The following is a 21,984-nucleotide window of genomic DNA, read 5'->3' on the forward strand; positions in this document are numbered from 1 at the left end:
TAGTAATAAAAATAAAACCTGTTGGGTATAATTTTAAAAATATTAAGAGTTGTTTATGTCACGATACAGCGGACCCCCGTGTTACGGCGTCCCTGGCTTACGTTTTTATCATGTTGTGATGTGGAATACTGAGTTTTTTCGTCCCCTCTGTATGGTATTTTCCCGGTTTTGCGACAAAGAAATGTCATGACCCTCGGGGCTTGGCTGTATTTGTGTTGTTTTGTCTCCATCTGCAGCCGCTTTTAGGTCATTGCACTCATTCTCTGTCAATGCCTCCGTGCAACGCGCCGCTACAATGCTGGTCTGCTATTGGTCGGCCTCACTCGTTTCAAAATGGCGGAACGGTAAAGCTTTCTCAATTCCTAGCTACCTCAAAAGCTTTTTGGGTACACCGTGGTAGCATCCGGTTATTTATGACATTATAAGGGCCCAGAAAGCAAACTGTGGTCTCCTAGATTTGGGCTTACCGTCGCACGTGAAGTCGGGGTTGGCCACGTCCTGGATGGGGATCTCCTTGAGGAAGGCGGGCCTCTGACAACGAGGGTTTCCGCTCACCACTCGGGTCTTCTTCAACCACTGACCCAGCCAGGCCAAGTGACAGTCGCACACGTACGGGTTGGACAGGAGGTTACTGCCAACACACAATTACGCAACATTTAGAGATGGCAGGATACACTCTGTACTGCGTTATTAAAAAGTATGGATGCAAGGACCACTTTCATTTTTTTTGGGATTATTAATTCATTCAATCCCAAAGACCTATTTTTACATTTTCTCTGTTTGTATTATTAATTCGGACATATTTTTACATTTTCTCTTTTTTTTTGAGAGTCCAGATATTCAATCACAAGTACCTACTTAGATATGCTGTATTTGTCATTTTTTCTTTTCAAAAAATGATGCGGTATTTGTCATTTTTCTTTTCAAAAAGTTTCAAGCGCTAAGCTAAAAAAAGGCGGGTACTCAATGAATGGGGTACTAAAGTAACTGATTAAGTAATTAAGTATTGATTATTTTAGTAGTCCAGTACTAAAGTAATCAATTACTTTGGCATTAGAGTACTCAAATGATAATTACCTCAGGTACTACGTGTTAAAATAGCTACGAATAATTTATTCAAATATTAGGCTAAAAGAGTGAAAATAGTTGGCACATTCAATCCCAAAGACGTAATTATACGTTTTCACATTCATCCATGTTGTCAAATATTAGAATATAGGATCGCCAGTGAATAAGTCTGACTTTGTGGCCCAAAGACGTGATTATACGTTTTTACTGAGTTTCGACATTCAATCAATCCATGTACGTATTTCGAGTATTTTTTATTTAAATATCAGGGTAAAAACAAATAGCTAGCACATTCAATTGCCAACGTAATGATACATTTTTACAGACATTCAGTATCATGTACTTATGAACAGATTTTTTGTCAAATATTAGGACAAAAGGGTGTAAGGGTGTTTTTACTTTGTAGCTAATTATACGTTTTTACTGAGTTTCAACATTCGATCAATCCCATGTATGTACTTATTTTGAGTACCGTATTTTCCGCTCTATAAGGCGCACCGGATTATAAGGCGCACCCTCAATGACACATTTATACACACAAAAGAAACAGGTAAATCTTACTTTATCACTTCATTCCCCATCTACGAATCCCAATCTCAATATCGATCCATATATAAGGCGCACCTGATTATAAAAAATAAGGCTTTTAGGTGCGCCTTATAGTGCGAAAAATATGGTATTTTTTTAATTCAGATTAGGGTAAAAAAATTACTAGAAAAACTGGCACATTCTTATACAAGTATGTCTTTACAGACATTAAATTCCATGTACCGGTACTTAAAATATTTATAAGGTAAGTTCATTTTTTTTTTCCAAAGCTAATACTAACAAGTCTTTATTGTTTTTTTTTTTTCCTCAGTTGCTAAGAAGAGCAGAATTTCCACGTTACCTTTACAACACCGCAAACTACTTTGGCGCATTCGGTCATCAAGTGAAATACGTTCGAATGGAAACGCGAGGTGGGCGAAGAGGAAATAAAAGGCCGGGAGAAAAAAGGTTAGCGTTCATTTTTTATTCATTTTTGTCAGCTAAATGAGATACAGAGAGGCCGAGATAAGCAGGCCCGCCCGGCCAAAGCGCCCGACGAGCTGAAGAATAAGAAAAGAAGGTTATCGTATTCATCGTATTCTTCTTTTTCGATGAGTCGCCGTCGTGTTTTGTTGCCTTTCCGACGGCTCATGCGATATTTATGGTCGGCCATATTAAACCTGGGGGGGGGGTTGGCAGCTGGCATCATCTCCCGAGACAAAAGTTCATCTTGAAAAATAAATGACGGGTCCCACGCGGTTTTGTTCCAGCCTTTCGTTGCCGTGGTTACAGGAATAAACAAGCCACTTGACGTATTTGCAGCATTGTCGTGTCAAAAAAAAATAATCTTGCTTTTGCTTGTAATTCCGCCAGGTTCTACCTAACATTCTATTATTATTATTGTTATTATTATTATTATTGTTATTATTATTATTATTGTTAGGGATGGGTGAGTATCATGGCCTTATAGTTTTACAATCACAATGAAGAAATTACAAATCAGTATTGAATATGGCCTTTAATTCCATAAAATTTTAAGTAATAAAAATGCTATATTAGAATGCAGTATTCCCTTGTTGATTTTTTTATGTTTATTATCCTTTTTATTTATAACAGTTGCTTGTCATATACTATATGTATTTTATTTCTTGTTTATTACACATTTTTTTGTTTTTCTATGGCTTTTTTTCATTATTTTTTAACTTGGTTTTCATTTATTATTCGTGCTTTTTTAAACTGTAGAGCTTTTCAATCATTTTTTCTCTTTTTTTGACATTTATTATACATTAATTTGAACATTGAATAAACTAAGCTTTTTATTTGTTCTTTTCATGTTTATTATTCATTTGTTTCTCCCTATAATATGCTTTACTCTCTTATATTTGTTTTTTGTTCTTTTTATGATTTTTTGTTTATGTTCTTCGTTTTATGGATATATAACTCCGTTGATAACTTTGAAGATAGGCAAGGCAAATATTTCAGAGGGTGAAATTTCATGTATCAAAAGTATTAGTGGTATCAGTAACTGATTTGAACTGACGACTCGGGTACTTTGTAGTTCGCACTTTGTCGTTCATTTAACTTGATGCACACGATACAAAATGCCATAAATGGGCTAATGAAGGGTATTGTTGTCAATACGCTACTAGCCTTGGAGCAATAGACGCAAAATATGTAAAGAGAAAACATGATCCGGGCAGGCATATATTCTTTATCCTTCGCATCTCTATGCGTGAATGTGTATTGCGCTGCCACCCGAAAAGGAGCAAGAGTTAATGTCAATAAATGTTATTTTCTTTGTTGAAAATCACATTCCAGGTTCTCGGTTATCTTTCTAAACCTAGAATCGCCGAATGAGAATTAAAATCTGTTCAAAGGTTGCCGGCGTAGCTCAGGACCCCCAGTCATTTTTTCATTTCCTCGCCGTGAATTGACCTCCACGTGCGGCCACCCGACCTCAGCAGAATCCCTTCCTTCCCCTTTTCCGAGTGTTAATCTTTTAATTAAACTCGCCCACTCTACTGGGAAACAAGAGGTAGGCGTTAACGGCCGTGCGGTTTGGTCGAGGGGAAGCTTAAAAAAAATACAACAGGCAGATAAGGAAATGAGCAAAACGCCCTTGTTTCCATCGCGGCGCACAAAGGCAAATGCAAAGAAAGATGCGAAGGCTAAAAGGTAAAATAAGACGATCCCTTTCCCCAAATCGCTAATGAAATTGACCAACTGCAACTGCTTCTTCAACGATGCTTTTTTTTTAGCCATTCTGCAGAAAGTTCAGCTCAAGTTCATGCGGCAATCCAAGCCCGCTGTCAAAAACTTGACTCCAAAACAGAATGAAGTAGAACCTTGAATCCGAGTTGACGGCTATACGAGCGCTTGTTGTTTTGACGGGGAGACTTTTACAGCGTGCGATGTGTTCACAGTAAGAAATAAAGATAAACTTGTGAGGTTTTACTAGGCTGATATAACAGGTTATTTACAACCTTCACATGTAGAGTCAGTAGGAAATGGCGAGGAAGAACGTGGCTGATATAATAACTAGCCTGGGGGTGAGTTTACAGAAGAACTGCTTGGGAAAATCCATTTCTGTACGTTATAGGTTTTTTCCAAAGGTAAAACGTGAAAAATCCCACTAGGAAAAACCGCAATGTTGACAAAACACTAAATGCATGCGCACAGATTAGATAATAGCGAGCTAGCCAGATAGCTAGCTAGCTAGCTAGCTAGTGATAGATAGATAGATAGATAGATAGATAGATAGATAGATAGATAGATAGATAGATAGATAGATAGATAGATAGATAGATAGATAGATAGATAGATAGATAGATCCTTGCTAGCTAAACAGACAAAAAAGCTAGATTGATGCTAACTAACTAGCTTACTAACTAGATAGATAGATAGATATATAGATAGATAGATAGATAGATAGATAGATAGATAGATAGATAGATAGATAGATAGATAGATAGATAGATAGATAGATAGATAGATCCTTGCTAGCTAAACAGACAAAAAAGCTAGATTGATGCTAACTAACTAACTAGCTTACTAACTAGATAGATAGATAGATAGAGATAGATAGATAGATAGATAGATAGATAGATAGATAGATAGATAGATAGATAGATAGATAGATAGATAGATAGACAGATAGATAGATAAAATAACGAACTAGCTAGCGAATGAGCCAGCTAACTACCGAAGTACACAGATAGACAGACAGATAAACTAGCTAACTAGCTAGTGAACTAGCTAGCGGGCTACTGAAGTAGATAGATACATAGATAGATAGCTAGATAAATAGATGGATAGATATAGATAGAATAGCGAACTAGCTAGCGCACTAACCAGCTTGCTACCGAAGTAGACAGACAGACACAAACAGACAGACGGATGGATAAAGTAGCTAACGAGCTAGCAAACTAGCTCGCAGGCTACTGAAGTAGATAGCTAGCTAGCTAGATATACATGAAAATGAATATTTAAATCAAGCTTACAAGCTAGTTAGCAATCAGAATTTTCCTTAATGACAGTCAGAATAGTTACTTAAAAGTTACAATTTTGACAGGTGTCAGAATTTTAATTTGTCACGATTTTTCGAATTTTGACTATTCCCTGAATTCTGTCAGTCATAATTCTCTTCACACACACTTAGGTCTGAGTCGTCACTTTAAATCAAGTCAAAGTTTAAAGACAAAATTCTGACTCAAAATTAGACTTCACGCAATGACTAGACTAAACTGACTCAAAATTAAACTAGACTTTAAAGACAGAATTCTCATTAGTGACAATCAAGTCAGAATTGTCATTTTAAAGTGAGAATTCTGGCCATTAAATATGAGAATAACGTATGCTTTAAGTGACAACTCTGACTTATTCTGAGAATAAAATCATAACGGTGAGAAAAAAAAAAAACTGCCTTAAACCCATTTTTTTTTCTTCTTCAGACGCTCCAATCCTCATTAGTCGACGTACACGTCAGTTGTAAAAATTAAACAAGACAAACTGCATATTTTTCAAACCGGAAAACTGTTCCCAGGTGTCCAATTTCCCTTAGTGGGTGGAAAAAAACACTGTTAACTACAATCCTCTATCCATGCCATTGACGTATAGTGACACGCGCGAGAAGGAAACGCTCTTTCAATCGATGGCGAAAAGTACAAATTACCCGCGTATTCACTCTGTGACATTTCTATTTGCCTTGTGAATTTCCAAACAAAAAATACGTGCTCGTAACAGCGCCCGAAGCTAAAAAAAAAAAAAAAAAGATGACTCACATGGTGGACAGGGAGTGCAAGGTGGCGAAGGCTCCCGGGGCGATGCTGGAGATGCGGTTGTCGTACAGCGACAGCAGACGCACCGAGCTCAGGCCCGTAAACGTGCTGTTGTCAATGCAGCTGATCTGGTTGCTCCGGAGCATTCTGGAAAAAAATGGCAGAAATAAATCACTCCTTGTCACTCATCTCTCAAATCGACAAGAAAAAAATGACTGCAAATATAATTCGCTGCAATTCGCTACTCGGCTAACGGAGGGATGTCATTTGTCGGCAAAATATTTGCACTGGATGATTAGGATGGTCACATATGTATTACAGAGTTATTTATAGCAACACAATTGGAGGCTTTGGTTACAACATTCATATATATCTCATTCAGTCCCAAAGACGTATTTTTACGTTTTTTTAAGTGACGATAATGAATTCATTTAATCCCAAAAATGCACTTTTACGTTTGTTTACATTCAATCCCAGGTTCTTGTATGTTTTTTTTTGCAATTATTTGGCCTCAAGGAGGGTCTAAAATGGCTTTTAGGAATTGGAAGTGCTAAAGTATTCAATTACTTTAGTAACAGAAGTACGGAGTAATCAATTCTCAGACGTATTTTTACGTTTTATTTTTTTTTAAAGCGACGATAATACTTATATTTACATTTAATCCCAATGATGTATTTTATACTTCATTTACATTCAATCCCGGGTACTTGTATGATTTTTTTATTTTTTTTTTTTGGCTTAAAGGAGGATTTGATATGGCTGTTACAAATTAGAAGTGCTCAGTAATCAAAATACTTTAGTAACTTAAGAACTGGAATAATCAATGTACCCCCCCCCCCCCCCCCCCCCCATGTTGAAATTTGACACGTTGTCTCCATGTGGGTGAAATTTCAGCTCCCTAGCGTCTTGGTTCAATGCTTTTCCCCCGCGTCCCGTCCCCAGATGAGCAGTAGAAAATCGGATAAAAATGTACAGCAGCTGTAGCCTGTCAAACGCTAAACGAATGCCGGACGTTCTCATGTTTTAATTTCTGTCAAAATGAAGTACAAATTTTGTCAAAAGCTGTCCCGGCAAAAAGACACACGTGAAAAATGGCATAATACTGTATGAGCTGTCCCCAAAGGACAACCCGCAGGGACTTGAGCCGTGGTCGTCTTCGGAGTCACGTGGGCCGCAGCTAATCCGGTTAGTTAGCAAACTGCGGGGAGGCTAACCCAGTTAGCTAGGCTATTACTGTAGCATGGAGCCGCTTAACATGAGACAGAGACGTTTTTGATGCCATTAGAGAGTCATTAGCCGCCATATATATAAATGATAGCATTAGCTTGTCATTACCGCGCGCGTACAGATGACATTAGCTCGGCCGCGCTATCGTGTAACCCCTTAATTGGACGCTAGCCAGTTTAGCGTGGGTGGCTAAATGAGTCTGTCATTAGCTTTCATTTCAGGGTGGGTGAATAAACGGTCCCACAGTATCAGTTACTAACACAAATCAAAAAGGCATTTAGCTTGTAAAAGAACAATTAATGCTCGTTTAAAAAAACGGTTACGCTTGGATTCCACTACTTTTATTTGCCCTTCAAATGTTACATTAAAACGTACAGTCTTCCTTGTTTGTTTACAAGCATTTTTTTCAACATATTAGCATGAACACATAAATGTAGTGTGTTCTGTTGTTATTTCCATTTCCAAATCCTAAAATGTTCATTATTCATGTGGAATAAGATCAAGACAGAGCCCTCCCGCAAACAGCTAAAATCTGGGAGAAATTAGCACAGGGTTTACTACAAATATTATTCTAATGAGGGTATTTGCTCACATATTGCAGCGGTTCTCCAAAATTTCTACTTGTTTTTAGAAATATTAAAAAAAAAAATCAAATTGAGTTATTAAATCCCAAAGGTGTACTTTTACGTTTTGTGAGGGTGAAATATTTTCAGTAGCTAGGCTCAACATACCGTAGTTCATTGGCACCAGGATATATATTTCAAATTCTATGCGGTGGGTAGACTTACAGCGTTTTCAAGCCCGTGAGACCTCGGAACATTCGTCCCTGCAGTCCTGTGAGCTTATTGCCGGTTAGGAGAAGCTCCAAAACGCCTGAGGCTCCCTCAAAAGCTCCCTCGCGGATGTCCCGCAGCTTGTTGTTGCTCAGGTTGCTGCAACAAACAACAAACACGTCACATATATACATATATACATATATATACATAAAAACGTTTTTGGGAATGAATTAGATCAAGTGATGGCTGATTGGAAAACAATCGTGCACTTTGCAAGACCAAAAAAAAAACAAAAACACTGCTAGTGTGGTACTGATGGGAAATTTTAAGAATTTTTTCTACGAGAACACCTCAAGAAAAAAAATGGCTGTAACGATGAGTCAGATTTGATAGTTTCGTTCCACTGTTGCAGGACAACAACTAGCTTAAATAAGAGAAAGCTACAATAAAAAAATTATTGACATTATTGACAAAATTTGACTTAATCTGTTACAAGCTTTGTCGAAAATAGTTGTTGGAAAAAGATGACCCGCAATCAATAATGGGAAACTTTGTGATTATTGAAATAGGAAATCTGCATTTTCACTCATGGATGCAGCACTTCATAACCAGAGTCCATCTCATCCTATTGAATCTCATCAGACGGGCGGAGCTCCTGTCGCGTGCGGGCAACCCGAGGATTTCCCTCCCGCCCCTTCCCTCCCGTCAGACAAGTGACGGCGATCCATTTCCCCGCGCAAAAATTAAAAATGAAAAAGCGCAGAGACAATAAGTGGGGATGATGCCTATCACAAGCCCCCCGGCGGATCAATCGGCGCCTTCCGCCTCTTATCTGCGCCGTGGGGAGAGGAAGAGGATGGGAGGATGAAGAACAGATGGAAGGAAAATGGAAATGAGAGCGCGGCCAATCGGGATCGTCGCTGCGAGATGGTTAGCGATTTCCTCTCCAATAAATCAACGGTTGCTCTTTATTTATTTATTTTTGAATCCGGCCGGTCCCTATGGCACCAAAGGTTGGATATGAATTCCAGCTTCCAGATGTCCAATTTCCCAAGCGGGCGGAAAAATATTAATAATGGCCTATCTATGCCATTGGCGTATATTGACACGCGCAACAATTAAACGCTCTTTCAATCAATGGCAAAATGGTCTTTGTGGTCCTGATTTCCTCTTTCTCCCTTCTTTGCCTTTTCTACGTTCTCCCAAGCAGCCATTTTGTCTTTCTACTTATTTTCATGACTTGTTTTACGTACGGCGTAAAATTCAAATCGGACATACGGTCTTTGTGGCTGGCGGACACAATGAGCGGTTAGTCACGGCCCTGTCTGGACCCAAATCCAATATGTCGCCTGGGAGAGCAAAGCTAATGTGATGGAAAGCACACATTTGCTCTTTATTCTTAAAAAAAAAAAAAGCACATTTGTGACTGACATTCATCTCCGTGGAAATTTGCATACGGTAATAAGATCAGGATACAAATCCTCTATTATGACGGTATGGATTCACTCAACTGCACATATGTGGAGCTGTGTTCATGTGGGGGATTTTATAGGATTTCATCCAAAAAGCATTGCGACCGCAATCGGAAACGGGGACGTTCAGATCTCTCGGAAATCGGGCCCGATCGAAATATTTTCAGCCGATCGGAATCAGAAGAAAACGATTGGGGTTAGGAATGCAGGTAGCTCGTCCATCATTTTCCAGACACCTCGTGAACAATTTTAACCTTTTGGTCAAGGAAGTTGTTTTTGCAGAAATCCCAAAATGGACAAAATTCAGATTTTCCACTCCAAAGTATCCAGACATATGCCCGGTTTCATCAAAACACGTCAATTTAAAATGTTTTTTGGCAGCGAAGTAGTTAACGCCACCAGGGGTTGGAGTCCTAACCGTATCCGTGATATATTAACGTTGCGTTTTCATCTGACAGTGGAAGAGGTCTTTCCGATTGGGCAATAGCCGAGCATTTTCCCGCTCCGGTCCGTTCACGCCTTGATGCGCGCAATGGCGGCGGGGCGATAATTCCGGAGGTGCCGTCAACTTGCTCTCTATATGTTTGTTAAGGCACGGAGCAACGTTATCTGTCGACTTCAGGGGACGGCTCATTATTATGTAAATGAGCTGGCTGTTCCCCCGCCGACCGTTTCAACATTTGTTCCGCCCGTGTTCTTCTGTACTGAGCTGGCATATGCTGATGGCTTTCGCTACGTTCATGGAAGAATTTACCAGGAAGCTGTTCTACAACATTGAAGAGGGAATAAAACGTTATTATTTCCAAATTTTTCGTACTATGAGGCGCAGCAGAACATACATATACGCACATTTGCTTGCTTGATTGTGTCCTGGTTGCTAGCAAGAAAAAAAAAATCCTGCAGAAAAGTCGTATTGGAGAAGAAGGGCTCAAATCATGAGAAAAAAGTTGTGGTATAGTTCGAAAAATACGGTAGGTAAGATTTATACGGTCATATCTTTGCGGGTCTGTTTGATTGAAGACATTTGCTTTACCGGTGGATTGTGTCCTGATAGCTACCAAAAAACCCTGCAGATGAGCCAAACTGGAGAAGAAAGGCTCAAATCATGAGAAAAAAGTTGTGGTATAGTTCGAAAAATACGGTAGGTACAATTTATACGGTCATATCTTTGCAGGTCTGTTTGATTGAAGACATTTGCTTTACCAGTGGATTGTGTCCTGATAGCTAGCAAGAAAACCCTGCAGATGAGCCAAACTGGAGAAGAAAGGCTCAAATCATGAGAAAAAAGTTGTGGTATAGTTTGAAAAATACGGTAGGTACGATTTATACGGTCATATCTTTGCAGGTCTGTTTGATTGAAGACATTTGCTTTACTGGTGGATTGTGTCCTGATAGCTAGCTAAAAAAACCCTGCAGATAAGCCAAACTGGAGAAGAAAGGCTCAAATCATGAGAAAAAAGTCCGAGAAATATTGCTGCGTCCCCCTATTGGAAACCTATTACCTGCTGTGGCTTATTCTCAAAATTGTGTTTTTAACCCTCCAGTTTTGTTTGTGATGTGTTCAAACGTGTGATGCATACATACATTTTCCTTAAGTTAGGCAGCTTCTTAAACATCCCATTGGCCTCCATGACGGTGATCTCGTTGTCGTTCAGCCGCCTGCGCAAAAAAAAAAAAAGACACATTTAGGTCGCAAAGTCCATCTTTCAAAGTCAAACGCAATCTTACAGAACAGACTTGTCAGAAGGTTACGAGGCCTTTAGTGACTCTTCAAATGTTAACAAGATGGAGCGAGCTTGCTAATTTCAAGCGGCGGGTGGAAGAGAATAAAAAAAAAAAAAAAGACAACAATGGATCACGCCTACTGGCTCATCAATAGCCACAATGCCCAAAGCCCTGGCAAAACATCAGACATCTGTTTTATTGAGGCCATTCTGGCTAAAAGCCTATTAAAAGAATCAACTTTGCGCATGATTCTCTCTTCTGTTTGCTAGTTGAGCACACGTTAGGTCATCATTTGCTGCACATAGGTATGCTAGACACCTTAATCACACTATTAAAGCATGAGAGTGATTTAAAAAGAAAATATTCTTACCAATATATAGCAGATGGGCAAAAAAAATAAAAATAGGGCATTGGAACATGCCTGAACGTTAGGCAATAAGCCCAGCACAAACGTTTTCAACAGTAACACTCAGATTGTTAGAATACCGCACCGATAAAACAGTAACATGCCCGATTGTGTTTTCTCAGTAAAATAGCAGTTCAAACTCCGATACAATGGTACCTCTACTTATGAAATCAATTCGTTCCAGAATTCATTACATAATGTGAATTTTTACAACCAAACATCAAACTGACATCAGCTGCAGCTGACATTGTACATACGCGGATAAAACGTTGACGTTGTTAGCATGTCGTTAGCGCTATATCAATGACATCACACAGGAAGCAATTTTCTATTTCATACCCTGAATTTACTTTCATAACAAGAGACAATATTTATCCGAAGAGGCGTTTCTTAACTTGAATTTTTCATAACTCGAGGCATTCATAAATAGAGGTACCACTGTACCAGGACAGTCTTCTTCTGTCTCCCTTCGTTTACTGGGATACTGCCACCTGATGGTTATTAAAATAATTTCAGATAAGCCGCATTGGATTATAAGGCGCAGGGTTCAAAGCATGAGAAAAAAGTCAGCGGTTACGTTATTTTGAAACCATACCAATTCCCTTCACTGGGTATTTAATATCTAAAGTACACCTTGTGCAAAAGAACACCTCATATCTCCTGTCAGAATACGTCGACGCGAAAACTCCCCGATCTTTGGGTCTCTTTTTCATATTTCCTTTTTTTTAGCTCCCACCTTAAAAAAAAAAAAAGTAAAGCTTGTCATTGGTGTTCCATCTCCTTCCGAGACCCCAAAGGAGCCATCACGATCCCCGACATCTCTCACGCTGGCGTACGCAACGCTCCCTTATATCCTTTTTGAGCGGTGATAAATGGGCCGGCGCGAGAGAGCAATATGCAAGAGGGATATCCTGATTACATTGTGAGCGGGCTTAAAGTATGGCGGCTCTGCGTTCAGATTTCCACTGGAGGCTGATAGGGAATTATTAGAATAAGAAAGAGCCGAGACCTGCTCAGTATTCCGCGCCGCCGTTCGACATAAAGAACGACACGAGACGTAAGGACGCGATGAAGACGAGTCCTTCGAGGCGGGCGTAAAGGGAACGGCCGCTTGCCGCGCCGCATGCCGGGAAATCAAAATATTCATAAAATAAACACACACAAAAGATGCGGGGTATCAGACAGAAGCAAAAAAAAAAGTTTGTGCCCCCCCCCCCCCAAGAATACAAATGAAGACCGAATTCAAAGAACCTTAAGGACACGCCGCTGTCTCCGGCATTCAAATGCGACTACATCTTCACAAATGTCCCCAAGAATAATTTCAGGCCGGGAAAATTTTCTTTCAAATGGGAACATGCCAAATGTGGGAAACAATGTAAAAGTCATACATAAATGAATAAATAAATCATCTCCATAAATAGAAGATGACGTCAACAGGGGGCCAAACGAAGGACGTCTGCGTCCAACGGTGGTGCGATCTTGGTGGATGCAAGGGGTGAGGAGAACGGGGAAGCGGCAGTAAAAAAGGCCAAAGTTCAGTTGGCAAATTTGCATACCAGATATGGTTAGACGAAATAAAAGTACATTTTGGTCATTTATATATACGGTATTTACACAGACTGTATATACAGTATGTATAAAATAAAACAAAATATTAATCATCGTCCATTTACTCTTTAATCCGCCATGTTTGTTTTGATCTCGCAGGTCATGGTATCTCGTTTTTAACGGAGAAGCCGTTTTCATGTGATTGCGAAAATAAAAAAAATGCTTCAGAAGATCGAGAAGAGGAACAAACGTTCCTCCATCCAAACAACGAACTTTATAATATCAGTGGTTGCAATATTAAGAATGTAAGTTAATTCTATTATTTTAATAAATTCTATTGTGGTATTTTGTTGACTCATTCAATGCCAGGGACGTATTTTCACGTTTTTTTTAAGAGTCCAGAAATTCAATACCAGAAACGCAATTTTCTACCGAGTTGATGATGGAGGGTACACATAAGTTCATTCTATTATTTTAATAATCTACTGTGACATTTAACTCATTCAATGCCAGGGACGTATTTTCACATTTATATAGAGTCTAGAAATTCAATCCCAGATATTTAAGTATCGATTAAATACTTGAGTAGAAATCTGGGATTTCATGTTCGGACTCTTAAAAAAAACGTGATAACACGTCCCCGGAATTGAATGAGTTAGTATCTGTTGTTGGTTTTTGCTCACATCTTGTAAATACAGTTTTTTGTCCTTTTTGCGGCGCGTTTTTTGGGACTCAAAACATTTTTGTTGGCATCCATAATGTTTTAGTATTGCGATTCCTGGGGACCCAAGAGAGGTAAAAAAACCCAAAAAAAAACATGTCACTAAAATGATTAGAAACGCTTGAAGATTCTTGATACTGCCACCTTCAGGCCTGGCATGCTTATTACAACATTTTCAGTTGTTTCGAGGTTACCTTTTTTGGCCTGATTTTTGTGTGACTTACAAGTCGGTGGTGTGTTCCGGTATGAGCGTGGGAACGCGGGTCAGTTTCAAATTGGAGCAGTCCACCATGGTGCCCTCGCAGCGACATTTCTCGGGACAAACCAGGTCCTGGAAACACTCGCCGCTCAGGCGGCTGCGATAGTCCTCTTGACCTACAGACAACGGAATAATTAAACCTGTTAGGAACCAAATTCATCATCCTCCATTTTTATTTTTAATTTTCACATTCAATCATCAACCCGCACATTTTGTTCCTACACTTTTATCAGCATGGTGACGTTTGCTCCTCTCATGAGCGGAATCATTTATTTTTAATAAAGTCCCTAGGCTGCCACAAACCATGCCGCTTGTTATAAAGGAGAGGGTAAGAAAAACAGTAGAAGAGATCTTTTTTTTTTTTTTTAAGGCATACTGAAAGCTCATTAGTTGCTACTTTAGTGGCAAACAGAAAAGGATGCGGAGGTTTTAAAAGGGGCGCTGGGATGAGCCATGCTAGCCACTGAAGCGTTGCCACACAACCGTTTTGCGGCTGGAGCAGGTGTGCGGCGGATCTCAAATCTCAGCGGGCATGTCGTCCAGTAATTAACTGTACAAAGTGGCGATTAGCGATTAGCGTACTATCGCTACTAGCTACCTGTTTATTCCCTTCCGTTTTAGCTAGCAATTATTTCATTTAACGATACACAGTGCGGTCTTATTCGAGATAGGTACGGACATTAGTATTACATGACTTGAAATTCTGATTCCCTATAACAAAAAAACAAATTGAAAACAAAAAGAATTACCGTAATTCCCCCCAACTATAGGACGCACCCATGAATGGGACGAGCCCCTAATTTTTGGGGTCAGATTCTGGTCTTTTCTATGTTGCCGTGTATAGGATGCAACAATGTAAAAACTCTAGCATAAATCTTCCTAAATTCTTCATATTTTTTGGTGTTCATAGGCATAAATTTCATCATTGTTGCGGCCTAAGTGCGTTTCAGATTTACCACATTGTGACAATCATTGAACTCATTTTACTCGCGATGCAGCTCAAGCTCATTTTGCCATAAATACCCGAAGTTGCGCTCCATTACGTATATAACTGTGTGTGTACATGTAAAAAAAACAAAAACAATTATTAAACGAGTCAAAAGGAATCCATGTTCGAGTCTCTGATACTTCTTAGAGCGGCGATCGTCAGTTAAGACTCCGAAGTCACGTGATTGGCCGGTAGACGCAGGCGAGCGTGTGCCGGGCGGTCCCTGGCGCTTGACGGAACCATGTGATGCCACAGCAGGCGGGGCCACATGGTTAGATCAAGCACAAGAGACAGCTGCACGAGCCAATCAGAGCGCAGGTCCACACGGGAGGCGGGGCAGGGGGCGGGGCAAGAAGGCCAAACAAGATAGTGGGAAGAGAGGATGACGCTTAAGGTCCAGAAACGTCCAGGGAGGAAGAGGAGGTGCAAGGACAGGGCAGCCAGAACCACTTTGGAGAGCGATTATAGGCGCCGGCCGGTTACGTTCGATCGCTGGTTCTTGGCGGCGTGCGCTTCCTTACCTGTGCAGCGAAACTTCTTGCCTTTGACTTGACTGATGCGCTTGTTGGCCAGCCTTCTGGGGTGGCTGCATCGCGCCCCGCTGGTCTCGATGGGGTTGTCGAACAGAAAGTCGGCCAGCCACTTCAGGTGACAGTCGCACATAAAGGGATTCTGGGCCAGATGACTGCGGGGGGGAAGATGCATTTGTCACTATGTGATTTCCTGATACGGCTGCCTGGTGGCTCTGCTTGGACGATTAGCGAAGAACTGCTGAACGTCGTGATCAAACACAAATTCGCGTGTTCGTTATCGGACAATTCGTTAGGTGCGATTGGCACTTAGGGAGCGCCATTAACTTGGTCTTACCCGATTTATCAAATTGCTATTTTGCTGCAGTTGTTGCAGGCCCTCATGGACGGTTTCGGATTTTCCTGCCGTGTTCCACAAGGCTCAATCTTAAGTGTTTTTCAATATCAACATTATCAGCAAGGGTAAAACAGTACATTTAACCTCATGGAGGAATAAATCAAATGCGCTAATTTCGCTGGGGTATTTTTCTGTAGTTGTTGTAGGCCCTCGTGAGTCGGGTTCGCAAACATTCCCTGTGGTGTTCCCCAAGGGTCAATTTTGAGTCCCGTTCCTTTTGCGCTCAACATATAATCAAGAGTTTATCAGACTTTCCAGTGGTTATGATCAATCTTAAGACCTATTCAGTAAGAACTTTATCGGTAAATAAAACGGATGTACTAATTTCGCTGGGGTATTTTTCTGTAGTTGTTGAGTTTGCAAACATTTCCTGCGGTGTTCTTCAAGGGTCAATCTTAGGTCCCGCTCCTTTTGCATTTAACATAATCAATATCAGTTCGGTTACAATAGTTACTTTAAAGTGAAGGAAAAGTAAGTAGAATACATTTACTCATTTCAAATCAAAATGAAAGTGAATAAATCTAACAATTTAACTGTGCAGTTGGTGGTGGCCCTCATGAGTCAGCGTTTGTTTAATGTTCCTGCAGTGTTCCTCAGGGATCCATATCAGACCCCGGTCTCACCAACAAGATCTCAAAAGTAAACAAAAACAAAACGCAAAACACAGAACAAAAAAAAAACTGTAGGAACTCACAGAGTTTTGATGGAACGTAGCGGCGCGAAAAGTCCCTTGCTGATGGTTTGTAACTTGTTGTCGTACAGCGAGAGCAGGTTGAGATTTTGCAAGTCCTGGAAGGTGTTGACGCGAAGACAGTTGATCTTGTTGGCGTTCAGGAGGCTGAAACAAGGTAAGGTTTCATAAATCTTCTTTTACACTCCACCCACGCTATGCGACAATTGTCATTTTCCAAAAATGCAAAGTTAGGGCGTTAAGGCAAAGGGGGGGGGGGAGGGGATAACGGGAGATATAACCTTTGTCTCTACCACGACGATCACACCCAAATGAGCAGAAAAATTACCGGCTGGATTCGCTCATCCTCATTGTCTTTGCTCGACTTCACTTTATGACGGAAGAGCCCCGGAACATGAGCGGTTTCCGCCGGTGGACTGCGGCGTTTGCGGGGACCATATGTCACACTTAGATTGAATTCTTTATTTATTTAGACCACCTCCTGCAACTGTGCCGCAGTTTTGAATGTCACCCCTACAAGAATTTGTGCCTCCCTTGCGCTGTATCTGGTCCAATTCTTGGATCGTTACATCAAAAGGTCTTGAAAGAAAACACCAGGGAGCTGAAATTTCACCCAGATGGTGAAAACATGTCAAATTTCGAGACCAACGCGTAGTTATCACACAAGCAAGACTTTTTTTCCAGGCTTATGCTCTGCCCTTGTTCTGTCTATGCTTGGTGGTTTGAGCTTTTTAAAATATGTTTAAAAGTCAAAAATTTTGTTGCCTTGTGCTAGTGCAGGTGTAGTGATAATAAAGATCGTACTTACAGTAGCTGAAGGGACACCAGGCCGTCAAACAATCCTTTCGGCAGCTCTGTGATCTTGTTGCCATACAGCACCCTGCATGGGACGGTTGCAAAAGGGTCATTATAAGACAATTTGCCATGATTTGCTTCATGTTCCAATTCATTTGCTCATAATTTGAAAAGATCATTGTTTCTGCTGCAGTCAAATTAGACTAACTTAACAAAAAAGGCATTTGCCACTACGTAAAAGATTCAATTCAGCAATAAGTTCAGATTCATTGCTCTCAAATTGAAAGCTGTACTGTTCCTGTTACAGCATGAAAAACAATCATTAAATTAGACGCAAAGTTCAACTAATGGCATAGACCATTTAGCAAAGGTGTCACACAACTTTGGAACAAGACGCTTCATGTCCCAATTAATTAGCTCTTAATTTGAAAAGATCATTGTTCCTCTTACGACATAAAAGACTAAGACTACCTCATCAAAAAAAGGTATACACGTTTTGCGAAGGAATCAGTTCGGCCATGAACTGCTTCATGTTCCAGTTCATTTGCCCTTAATTTGAAAACCGCACCATTTCTATTACAGCGTGAAAAAAAGAAATCACTGAATTAAACTAAAAATGTAATTAATAGAATATTTAGCAAAGACGTCACTGTTACACAACTTTAGAACAAGATGCTTCATATGCCAGTTCATTTGCTCTTAATCTGAAAATAAACAAAAAGCATGAGGGTAAAAAAATGTAGAGGCGGCAATGTCATAATTTGTTGAAATAAGAACAACATAACGTAACGGTTTATATTACCAAAGCCGTCAGAAAACAATATCCAATCATAAGAATATTGCAGCAGTAACGCATGACTGGCGATGCCAATAAAATGTCCTCGATTATGTTAATAAAATTCAGATTTTGGAGGCAGCATCATTTTCTGCCTAAAATATTTGGACTACTTCCTGGCCGCGGCCATTGTTTCATCTCGTTTGATGATCCAAATCTGAAGTTGATGTTGCGTGCTCTATCCCCGCCGCACACGCGACCATTCCCTTCACTCGGGCGATTTCAATTTTTCTCCCATCACGCCTCAGCTCGCCTACACTGCCCGAGGCCGCGTCTTAATGTCTCAATGTGTGTGTGCGCGTGAGTGTGTGTCACTTAACACCCAGCGGAGAGTTCACCTTGCCCGCCCTTTGTCGTCCGTCCGTCCGTCTCGTTTTCACGCTCCGGATTGATTCAAATTAAACTGTCCTTCATGTTCTTATCGCACTCGGCCCTCTTAAGAGACACGCAAACAAAACGCGCAAACCGGGCTACACAAATCAACTTACAGGTGTGTGCGTGTGTGTGTGTGTGTGTCTTCATCTCCTTTTAGATGTCAGCAAAAGATTTGGGAACTCACTTCACCTCAACATAGTCCCTTGGTGTGCAGAATGCTACAAGTGTGTTTTGCTAGTGGCGTGCTTTAACTGACCAATCAGAGGGCAGAATAATGTTGACATCATCGCGGACCAGCTAAGTAATATTCCGAGACAAATTTTGATTGAGGAAATAAACAGATCCTAATGTTAATTCTGAAGGTGCAGGGCAGATTAGGTTGACGTGGCAACACAAATGGTGAAATCTGATTGGACAAAAAAAAAAAGATTCTAAAATAAGATCCAACATTCGTATGTATTGGAAGCAGTGCAGCTAAGAGAAACGTTACAAAATAAACACACTTTATTTTCGTGAATGAAAACGTGACAATCAAAAGTTTGGAAACACAGCTTAAATAAACCTGTTATGTTGTGGGCCTGTATAGACAATATACATTAAAATTTGTATTAATGCAATTAATAATTCCTGACTTATTTTGTGTTGTGTGTGTTCATAAGTTAATTTCGTGACCTCTTCAGACAATTTACAGGTGTTTCCAAACTTTTGACACTTTTTGACACTTACAGGGATGTGAGCGAGCGCAGGCCGTTGAAGGCATCGGCGGCGATGTCCGAAATCTGGTTTTTGCTCAAGTCTCTGTGGGAGGAGGAAAAAGGGAGGGGGGGGGAGGGGCATCAGTGATACAGATGTCCTAGAACTGTCGGCGACAGCATACATCAGCAGAGGTCAAGGGAAGGCGCCTCGGTGAGGAGAAAACGAGGTAGTAGGTGTAAGTAAATGAGGTGGCGGATGATGGACAGGCAGATGGGATGAAATGCGGCCGACGCGAAAAACGAGCGAGGAAAAGCCCACGCGGCCGCGTGTTAAGTACACGTCGTCGCATCCATGAAGACGGATTTATGATGGAACCCTCCCGGCGCCGGAGAATCATTGGGCGGCTGAGCGATGACCTCACGTCCTTGTCGGTGTCGGGTGGGATGCTATCGGTGGATATTAGCATGAGGAAGAAGGGGGCCGGATGTGGGCAAAAATAATGGAACAGGAAGTGACTTTGGTAGGTTCCGCGTCAGTCTTTGTTGGAGGAATGGATAGAACGCAAGCAATCTGGCTGACCAGTAAGATATCAGGCGACCTGGCTGGCTAATAAGGAGTCTGGTTAGCTAGCAAATCATGTGAAGAAATCTGGCTGGCTAACAAGCAATCTGGCTGGCTAGCGAGCAATCTACCTAAGAATCTGGCTGGCTAGCGAGCAATCTAGGATTCTGGCTGGCTAGCGAGCAATCCAGGATTCTGGCTGGCTAGCGAGCAATCCAGGATTCTGGCTGGCTAGCGAGCAATCCAGGATTCTGGCTGGCTAGCGAGCAATCCAGGATTCTGGCTGGCTAGCGAGCAATCCAGGATTCTGGCTGGCTAGCGAGCAATCCAGGATTCTGGCTGGCTAGCGAGCAATCCAGGATTCTGGCTGGCTAGCGAGCAATCTAGGATTCTGGCTGGCTAGCGAGCAATCCAGGAATCTGGCTGGCTAGCGAGCAATCTAGGAATATGGGTGGCTAGCGAGCAATCTAGGAATCTGGGTGGCTAGCGAGCAATCTAGGAATCTGGCTGGCTAGCAAGCAATGTAGATAGCAAGCAAGCAAGCCAGCAAGAAGCAATCTAACAATCTGGCTGGCTAGCAAGCAATCTGGCTAGCGAGCAATAAATCGAACTGGCTAGCAAAGAAGCAACCTAGCTAGCGAGAAGCAATCTAGCTAGCAAGCAAGGCAAGCAATCAATCAATTTAGCAGACGAGGCAAGCAATCTAGCAAGCCGGCTAGAAATCTAGCATGAGGTTGCAATATAGCGAGCTAGCATGATCTAAAACGACGCATTGATTGTATCTACTGGTGATTTTGCATCAGTTGTTTCCAGACCCGACCGAAAAAACGTAAACGACTAGTGTAATCATCATGAATGAGCTAAATCCATTAAGATAAGTCAAGTTTTCAAATTTACGAGTTTTAAAATGCTTGTCAACTCAACATTCACCGGATACTAAAATGAATAACTCATGACGTCAGATCATCTGAATTGAGAAGATTTTCAACAAAGATTTCCCAATCCACAAGGGACTTACATCCTCTTGAGCTTCTTGTAAGAAGAAAAGGCTCCTGGCGGGACACTTTTGATCAAGTTCTGCTCCAAACGACTGGAAAGACACAAAGAAAAGAGTGGCAACATGAGAAATTTGAGAATATTTTCCTGAGGGTAGCGTATTTTCCGCACTATAAAACACAGCTTGTAAACCGGTGCGCCACAAAAAAAACGCAGGTTTTTGCAAAAGAAGGTGCAATTTTATACAATAAATGTTTTTAAATCAAAACAATACATTTTAAAGTGTTGGTTGCAATTTGATTTGAAAATAAATTCAATATTTAACTCATTCAATGCCAGGGACGTCATTTCACGTTTTCTTAAGAGTCTAGACATTAAATTCCAGATACTTAAGTAATAAATTGATACTTAAGTACATTAGGGACCTTCATTTCCAGGTACGCAAGTATTCCTGGCATTGAATGAGTTAATTGAATCATAATTATATTCTTTTAAACTCTTGTTTGGTCTTGGCGATGAATCTTTCATGTAATCATAAAGTATTTTTCCCTATTCTTCGGATAGTATTTTCCACAAATCATCTTTATTCTTCATTTCTGATAGTCTATTAATAAAGTTCGACTGACTTAACTGCATGTTTTGTTGCCATTCCCCTCATCTAGTGGTTGCATAACAAAGCCCAGCCACTACTGTAGCTTCTATTCTATGCACCTTATGATGCAGTGCGACTTATACATGAAAACACTTTTAAAATGGGCCATTCATTGCACCTTATAATCCGGTGCACCTTTTAGAGTGGAAAATACGATAGTGGAATATTGTCTGTTTACATGTGCTGCTGCATTATTTGTGCTAAAATATCAATTGATTAAAATGTTATACCACAAGCACATGGATGCTATTCGTTAGCCCGACTATGGCGTATCCCATTGTGTGTTTGCAATCTTTAAAGGGACAATGTGCAGGATTTAGACCGTTTTTCATTGAAAAGGACTAAATTAAACGTAATAAATTTTAAAAAACCTGCAAATAACTGTGCATGTTTTAGAAATGATATTAGATGAGGGGGTGGCACTCCTCCGGAGGCGGCCATGTTTGTTTTTACTACGAACA

The 21,984-nt window shown here is 40.7% G+C and overlaps 1 protein-coding gene across 2 annotated transcripts in view; it reads right to left on the reverse strand.

Moving 5' to 3' along the window:
- slit3 (slit homolog 3 (Drosophila)) overlaps nt 1-21,984 on the reverse strand; it is a 194,085-nt gene that overhangs the window by 45,159 nt on the left and 126,942 nt on the right. For both annotated transcript variants that reach the window (XM_088431401.1, XM_088431403.1), the window contains 10 exons: nt 20,894-20,965; nt 19,345-19,416; nt 17,422-17,493; nt 16,617-16,760; nt 15,517-15,680; nt 13,973-14,123; nt 10,933-11,007; nt 7,889-8,032; nt 5,877-6,020; nt 468-631 (listed from right to left, as the gene is read on the reverse strand). In XM_088431401.1, coding sequence (XP_088287527.1) covers nt 468-631; nt 5,877-6,020; nt 7,889-8,032; nt 10,933-11,007; nt 13,973-14,123; nt 15,517-15,680; nt 16,617-16,760; nt 17,422-17,493; nt 19,345-19,416; nt 20,894-20,965 — 1,202 coding nt within the window. The remainder of the gene's footprint in view (nt 1-467; nt 632-5,876; nt 6,021-7,888; nt 8,033-10,932; nt 11,008-13,972; nt 14,124-15,516; nt 15,681-16,616; nt 16,761-17,421; nt 17,494-19,344; nt 19,417-20,893; nt 20,966-21,984) is intronic.

This window comes from Hippichthys cyanospilos, chromosome 13, assembly GCF_059441005.1.
Source record: "Hippichthys cyanospilos isolate Australia breed blue-spotted pipefish chromosome 13, RoL_Hcya_1.0, whole genome shotgun sequence".
In the NCBI taxonomy this organism is placed as follows: Eukaryota; Metazoa; Chordata; class Actinopteri; order Syngnathiformes; family Syngnathidae; genus Hippichthys; species Hippichthys cyanospilos.